The sequence below is a fragment of the Belonocnema kinseyi genome, chromosome 5 (genome assembly GCF_010883055.1).
Source record: "Belonocnema kinseyi isolate 2016_QV_RU_SX_M_011 chromosome 5, B_treatae_v1, whole genome shotgun sequence".
Taxonomy (NCBI): Eukaryota; Metazoa; Arthropoda; class Insecta; order Hymenoptera; family Cynipidae; genus Belonocnema; species Belonocnema kinseyi.
Genome location: NC_046661.1, coordinates 96,481,705 through 96,490,151, shown reverse-complemented (window position 1 = coordinate 96,490,151; position 8,447 = coordinate 96,481,705). Strand labels below are relative to the sequence as shown.

The following is an 8,447-nucleotide window of genomic DNA, read 5'->3' as shown; positions in this document are numbered from 1 at the left end:
TTTTACAAAATTGTTGAATTTTCACCCAAACAGTTGAATTTTTAAACAGAAAGGACAAATTTGAAACACAATTGTTAAATTTTCAACAAAATAATCGAATTTCGATCAAAAATCTATCAAAAAAATTGTTGAATTTTCAACCAACAAAGATTTCAGTTGAATTTTGAACACCAAAATATGAATTTTAGATGAAAAATTAATTTAGTGGCAAAAATGTTAAATTTTTACCCAAAAACGAATTTTCAACCAAAATTAAAACAAGACAATTGAATTTTCAACCAAAACAAGATTATTTTTTTCACGAAATAGTTAAATTTTTTACAAAACAGTCAAACTTTTTCCTAAAAAATCTGATATTTAACACAATAGTTAAATTTTCAACAACAAAAAAATTACTTTTTATAAAAATAGTTTAATTTTTGACAAAATTGTTGCATTTTCAACCAAATTGTAAAATTTAAAAAAAAAACAGTCGAATTTTCTATTTGAAAAGATGACTTTTTTTAATAAAATAGTTTCATTTTCAAGAAAATAGTTGAATTTTGGTCAGAAAAATCTTATAATTAACACAATTGATGAAAATTTCACGAAAAAGATGAGTTTTTAACAAAATAGTTAAATTTTCAATGAAAAATAAGAGTTTTTTAAACAAAATAGTAGAATTTTCAACAGAATCAAAATTATTTTTTAACAAAATAGTTCAAATTTTTGACAGAAATGTTGAATTTTTAACAAAATTCTTAAACCTGAACAATTTTGTAGCAGAATAGAGGACGTTTCAATAAAATAATTAAATTTTTAACAAAATACTTGAATTTTCAACAATATAATAAAATTTTCAATTAAAAAAAATTTCAGTTGAATTTTTAACACCAAAATATGGATTTATTTTAATTTAAATAAATAATAATAAACAATAATTTAAATAAATTTAAATTATTTAATAATTATTATAGTTGAATTTGAGTTTAAAAGGTATTGTTGTAGCAAAATCATTGAATTTTGACCCAAAAATGAATTTTTAAACGCAATTTTGTAATTTTCAACAATATAGTTGAATCTTCAACAAAATAGTTGAATTTTTTAAAATAATAGTAAAATTTTTTACGAAATTTTTGGAATTTTCAAACAAATTGTTAAATTTTCAACCAAATATTTGAATTTTCGATTAAAAAGTGAACTTTTTCAAGCAAATAGTTCAATTTTCAACAAAAAGATGAGTTTTTAACCAAATAGTTGAATTTTCGATCAAGAAAATGAGTTTTTTAAACAAAATAGTTTAATTTTCAACAAAAACAAGATTTTTTAACAAAATAGTTCAATTTTTGAAGAAAAAAAAATTGAATTTTGATCAAAATTCTTAAATCTGAACAATTTTGTAACAAAATAGTAGAAGTTTCAACAAAGTAGTATAATTTTAAAGAAAATAGTTGAAAATTCAACCAAAAAAGATTTCTGTTGAATTTTTAACACCAAAATATGAATTTTAGATGAAAAGTTAATTTTGTATCAAAAATCTTAAATTTTCATCTAAAAATGATTTTTCAAACAAAAGTTATAATTTTTAAACGCAATATTTGAATTTTCAACAATATAGTTAAAACTTCTACAAAATAGTTGAATGTTCAACAAAATAGTTGAATTTTTGACAAAAATGTTGAATTTTGATCAAAATTCTTCAAGCTGAACAAATTTTGTAGCAAAATAGTTCAAGTTTCAACAAAATAGTGAAATTTTCGATAAAAAATATGAGTTAAAAAAAAGTTGAAGTTTCAACAAAAACAAGAGTATTCTATAACAAAATAGTTACATTTTAAACAAAAAAAGATTTCAGTTACATTTTTAACACAAAAATATGTATTTTAGATGAAAAGTTAATTTTGTAGCAAAAATGTTGAATTTTCAACCAAAAATTAATATAGTTGAATCTTCCATAAAATAGTTGAATTTTTAACAAAATAGTACACATGTTTAAAGAAATTGTTGAATTTTCAACAAAATAGTTGAATTTTCAACAAAATAGTTAACTTTTCAATAAAACAGTCGAATTTTCGATCAAAAGGATGACTGTTTACAAGAAAATGGTGAAATTTGCAACAAAATAATCGAATTTTTTGTTACAAAAATCTGAATTTTAATAAAAATTCTCAAATCTGAACAATTTTGTAGCAAAATAGTTCAAGTTTAAACAAAATAGTTGAATTTTCAATGAAACAGATGATATTTAACACAATTGGTGAAAATTCCACCAAAAAGATGAGTTTTTAACAAAATAGTTCAATTTTTGAAAAAAAAATTTGAATTTTGATCAAAATGCTTGAATCTGAACAATTTTGTAGCAAAATAGTTAAACTTTCAATAAAATAGTTGAATTTTTAATGAAATAGTTAAATTTTCGATTAAAACAGTGAGTTTTTTAAACAAAATAGTTGAATGTTTGACAAAAATGTCTAATTTTGATAAAAATTCTTGAATTTAAACAATTTTGTAACAAAATAGTTAAAGTTTCAACAAAATAGTTGAATTTTTCATAAAATAGTGAAATTTTTGATGAAAAATATGAGTTCTTTAAACAAAATAGTTGAATTTTCAACAAAAACAAGATTATTTCTTTAACAAAATAGTTCAATTTTTGACAAAAATGTTGAATTTTGATAAAAATTCTTAAATCTGAACAATTTTGTAGCAAAAATGTTGAATTTTCACCCAAAAATGAATTTTCAAGAAAAAATTACAACTTTTAAACGCAGTTTGTTGAATTTTCAACAAAATAGTTGAATTTTTAACAAAATATTAAAAAATGTTGACGAAATTGTTGAATTTTCAACAGAATAGTTGAATTTTCGATCAAAAGGATGACTTTTTTCAAGAAAATGGTAAAATTTTCAACAAAATATCCGAATTTTCGTCAGATAAATCTGATATTTAACACAATTGGTGAAAATTCCACCAAAAACATGAATTTATCAACAAAACAGTTAAATTTTCGATAACAAATATGAGTTTTTTTAAACAAAATAGTTGAATTTTCAACAGAAACAAAATTATTTGTTAACAAAATAGTTCAATTTTTGAAAAAAAGATGTTGAATTTTGAACAAAAAAAAAATTTTTTAACAAACAGTTCAATTTTTGACAAAAATGTTCAATATATAGTTGAATCTTCAACTAAAAAAGATTTTAGGTGAATTTTTAACACCAGAATATGAATTTGAGTTTAAAAGTTAATTTTGTAGCAAAAATGTTGAATTTTCATCAAAAAATGCAATCTCAACAAAAAATTATAAGAACCACATACAGATTTTTTTTACAAAAAGGTAACTTTTAACCAAATCCATCAACTCAAAACCTTTCTAATCAAGAAAAAAAAGAGTTAAATTACTTCTTACAAATTTAAAAATTCTTCGACTTAGAAAAAACCATGATTTAAACACACCTATGATCGCCTTTGACGGTGACGTAGTTCTCAACGACTAAAGTGACTTCCAAATTATATTTCCTCGGATTCCGCAAATCGTGAACTTCAATGACATCCGTTGGAATGAGATGGTCCTCAGCAAGGCCTGGAACTTTGATCACAAAGTGATCCTGAGAGCCGTCCGATCTGCGAATTGTTTGATTCCTTAAAACGAAGAGGTCCCGCTCTTCCTCATTGAAATAATCCTCCAAATACAGGAGCAGTCTCAGAGTTGTCAAATAATTCGTCTCCTCGATATCTTTAATTTCCGGCAAATTTTTTAGACAACTGAGCCACTCCTTTCCCTCATCGGAAATCCCAGGATAATGATGAATATTTTGCTTCAAAACTTCGACGAGTTCTTGTGGCAGCTGATAAGCTGGGACTGATTGCATTGGTATTGGTTCTTTAACGCTACAAATTTATTTATTTATCATTTATTTATTTAATTAATTAATTATTATCAGGGTGGCGATTCAGCGGACAATTTGGAATTCCCGCTCATTTCACTGTTTTCCGGGTCAATTATTTGAATTTTCCCAGTCAACTTAATAGTTGAATTTTTAACAAAATACTAAAAAATTTTGAAGAAATTGTTGAATTTTTAACAAAATAGTTGAATTTTCAATTAACAAAAATTTCAGTTGAATTTCTAACATCAAAATATGAATTTGAGTTTAAAAGTTAATTTTGTAGCAAAATTGTTGAATTTTGACCCAAAAATGAATTTCTAAACGCCATTTTTTAATTTTCTACAATATAGTTGAATCTTCAACAAAATAGTAAAATTTTTGACGAAATTTTTTGAATTATCAAACAGATTCTTAAATTTTCAACAAAATAGTTGAATTTTCGATTAAAACCTTAACTTTTTTCAAGAAAATAGTTCAGTTTTCAACAAAAAGATGAGTTTTTAACCAAATAGTTGAATTTTCGATAAAGAATATGAGTTTTTTAAACAAAATAGTTGAATTTTCAACAAAAACAGGATGATTTGTTAACAAAATAGTTCAATTTTTGAAAAAAAAAATATTGAATTTTTATCAAAATTCTTAAATCTTAACAATTTTGTAGCAAAATAGTAAAAGTTTCAACAAAGTAGTGGAATTTTTAACAAAATAGTTGAAATTTCAACCAAAAAAGATTTCAGTTGAATTTTTAACACCAAAATATGAATTTTAGATGAAAAGTTCATTTTGTAGCAAAAATGTTCAATTTTCACCCAAAAATGCATTTTCAAATAAAATTTATCATTTTTAAATGCAATATTGGAATTTTCAACAATATAGTTCAAACTTCAACAAAATAGTTGAATTTTTAACAAAATAGTAAAAAATTTCGAAGAAATGGTTGAATTTTCGATAAAAAAAATAGTTGAATTTTTTACAAAAATTTTGAATTTTGATCAAAATGCTTGAATCTGAACAATTTTGTAACAAAATAGTTAAAGTTTCAACAAAATAGTTGAATTTTTCGTAAAAAAGTGAAATTTTTGATGAAAAATATGAGTTCTTTAAACAAAATATTTGAATTGTCAACAAGAACAAGATTATTTTTTAACAAAATAGTTCAATTTTTGACAAAAATGTTGAATTTTGATAAAAAATCTTGAATTTGAACAATTTTGTAACAAAATAGTTAAAGTTTCAACAAAATAGTTGAATTTTTCATAAAAAAGTGAAATTTTTGATGAAAAATATGAGTTCTTTAAACAAAATAGTTGAATTTTCAACAGAATCAAAATTATTTTTTAACAAAATAGTTCAATCTTTCAAGAAAGATGTTGTATTTTGAACAAAATTCTTAAATCTGAACAATTTTGCAGCAAAATAGTTGAAATTTTAATAAAATAGTGATATTTTCAATTAAAAAAACTAGTTGAATTTTTGAAAAAAAGGTTGAATTTTGATCAAAATTTTTGAATCTGAACAATTTTGTATCAAGATAGTTCAACTTTCAATAAAATAGTTGAATTTTTAATGAAATAGTTAAATTTGCGATTAAAAATATGAGTTTTTTAAACAAAATAGTTGAATTTTTGACAAAAATGAAACTTTGTACGAAAAGAGTGGAATTTTCAAGTCCAGAAGTTGCATTTTTAACAGCAATATATGAATTTTATACAAAAAAATTAATTTCGTACCGAAATGGTGCATTTTTTAACCAAAAAGGATGACTTTTCGACAAAATTTTGAAAATTTCAACAAAATATTTGAATTTTTCTCTAAATTGCTGAATTTTCAAGCTAAAACACAGGATTCCACAGATTTCAAGGACATTCACAGGATTCTAAAAGAAATAAAAGATTTTAAACAAATTAAATGATTTAAAAAATTATAGTTTTGAAGGATTTTCAAATGATTTTAGAGAATTTCCAAAGATTTCGAGGGATTTTTAGAAAAATAATTTCCAGAAAACTGTTAAACTAAAAAAAAAAATTTAATTTATAACCAAATAGATGAATTTTCAAACTAAAAAAATTAAATTAAAAAAAATATATTGGAATTTTCAACAACATATGAATTTTTGACAAAACGGAAATTTTTAACCAAAATAGTGGAATTTTCAAGTCAAAAAAATAAATTTTTAACAACATATGAGTCTTGGACAAAAAATTAATTTCCTACCAAAATGGTGGATTTTTAACCAAAAAGGATGACTTTTCGACAAAATTTTGAAAATTTCACCCAAATAGTAGAATTTTTAACCAAATTGTTGAATTTTCAACCTACAAAGATCAATTTTTAAAAAAAGAATGGAATTTTCAAGGAAAACATGAATTTTCGACAAGTGTCATTTTGTACCAGAATATTTAAATTTTCAATCCACAAAGACGAATTTTTAACAAAATGAATTTTGGTCAAAAAGGTGATGATTTCGTACTAAAATAATTCATTTTCTTAAACAAAAAGGATGATTTTTCGACAAAATTTCGAAAATTTTACAAAATACTTGAATTTTTCACTGAATTGGTGAATTTTGAAGTTAAAACACAGGATTCCACAGATTTCAAGGACATTCACAGGATTCTGATTTCCAAAAATTTAGACGGATTTTTAGAGAAATCATTTCCAGAAAATAGTTGAATTTTAGAAAAAAAATAGTTAAATTTTTAACTAAATTGTTGAATTTTCATCCTGAAAAGATCAATTTTTTAAGAAAAACCTTAATTTTCAACCAAAAATAAATTTTGTACCAAAATAGTAGAATTTTCAAATCAATTGGCCCCTCTTGGCTTAAAATTAAACTTTAAAAAAAAAATCGATTTTTCGGGTTAAAAAATGTAACTCTTCTTTAAAAAAATCTTCTCTCTCATTTGAAAATTAAACTTTTCGGTTGAAAAGCAAATATTTGGTTAAAAATCACCTTGTTTTTTGTCAAAAATTTTTAGTGTTGAAAGCTCATCCAGTCTGTTGAAAATGTGAACTTTTATGAAAATTTGTTTTATTTTTGGTTGAAAATTTAATTATTTCCTTTTTTGGTTGACAAATCATTTAAAACTAATTTTCTTGTTTAGAAATACAACATTTGGGTTTCAAATTCACCTCTTTTTTTAAAAGATTTATTTCTTTTCTGGAAAATTCACTTTTTTATTGAAAAATCAACAATGTTGTTGAATTTATTATTTCATAATTATTTTTTTTTTTAATAAAAATATAACTATTCCATTTGGCCCTTTTGGCTTAAAACAAACATTTTTATCGAAAATTCCACTTTACGGGTTCAAAATTCAACTATTTAAAAAAACTTATCTTTAATATTGTTCTTTTTTTATATGTAATATTGGCATTTAATGTAACGAACGGACTGAAATTTAATTTTTTGATCAGGAAAAAGTCAATCTCTCTAAAATAGAAAAGTAATAATGATGTACTTACTCTCGTCGTTTTCTTCGACTTTTGTTTCTTGTCATTAAATCTGTATCGTTAAACACGTACTCAGCCATTTTGTAAAAAAAAATTATATAATTTCAACAGTCTTTAAAATAATTTCTAGCCTTTGAACCTGAAAATAGAAAATAAAATCAGAAAATTCTTTACCAAATCTAGAAAATATCTGACTAATTAAAATTTTGTTATAAGAATTAACCTTACTTTAATTCAAATCATAGTATTTTGGCAGTTTAATAATAGAAAATTAATAAACAAAGTTACGACAACTAAAAAATATATAATCTTGAAACCGCGATTGAATCATTTTTGTAATTTATTTTCACACTCAGTTTCTGACATGAAGTTTTTCTTATTTCATCAATAAATCCAGAAACTTATTCACTTAAGCAAGATATTGAAATAATTTAAATATAATAATGAAAAATACAATATTCAATGAGTAGAATTAAATTTAAGTTCTAATTTTTAGGTTATGTATCGCGACTCAAGTTTTCAGTAAAACATCAAATTTTACAATATTCGGGTCCTATATATTAAGTAAATTATTTTAGATATCGTATTTTTTATAAATTTACTTTACCTGCAAGCTTATAAAAGAAGATATTGTATTATTTGTTAGGAGATTTTCGTGTTTGAATACATTTCAGAAATCCATATCCAAGCACGAAACTAAGGATTTCAGGTTGGCTCACTGCCAGTGTTGCCAGATGGGCGGAACGGTTTATCCCCAACTCGAATCTTATTTATCCCTAGATGTCGACTGAGATCCCTAAATCTGCGAATCAAATAAAAAAATGGGAAACTGCTGCGTTGCTCGTACATGTTGTATAGATAAAAGAAAAAAAGTAGATAATTGTGTTTGGATATAAAATACATTTTCAAATTACCATAAAACACTAATCGCCAATGAATACTAAATTTCATACACACTAACACCACAGAACTTACAATATATATTTATGTTTTGTTTGGAATGCAAAGCTGCAGAAATCATTCGTTCGAAATCACAATTAAACGAAAATTTTAAGTAAACAATGATTTTTTACACATCATTAAGCGCATCTAGCATTTCAGTGGCAAAATTGCTTTGATAAACAT

At 23.2% G+C, this 8,447-nt stretch overlaps 1 protein-coding gene across 1 annotated transcript in view; it reads right to left on the bottom strand.

Annotated features, from left to right (window-relative positions):
- LOC117173790 (putative helicase MOV-10) overlaps window positions 1-8,344 on the bottom strand; it is a 30,061-nt gene extending 21,717 nt beyond the window's left edge. The window contains exons 1-4 of the mRNA XM_033362433.1: window positions 8,237-8,344; window positions 7,930-8,124; window positions 7,335-7,461; window positions 3,436-3,870 (exon numbers count right to left, since the gene is read on the bottom strand). Of these exons, the coding sequence (XP_033218324.1) occupies window positions 3,436-3,870; window positions 7,335-7,402 (503 nt within the window). The 5' untranslated portion in view covers window positions 7,403-7,461; window positions 7,930-8,124; window positions 8,237-8,344. The remainder of the gene's footprint in view (window positions 1-3,435; window positions 3,871-7,334; window positions 7,462-7,929; window positions 8,125-8,236) is intronic.
- Window positions 8,345-8,447: the final 103 nt, after the last annotated feature.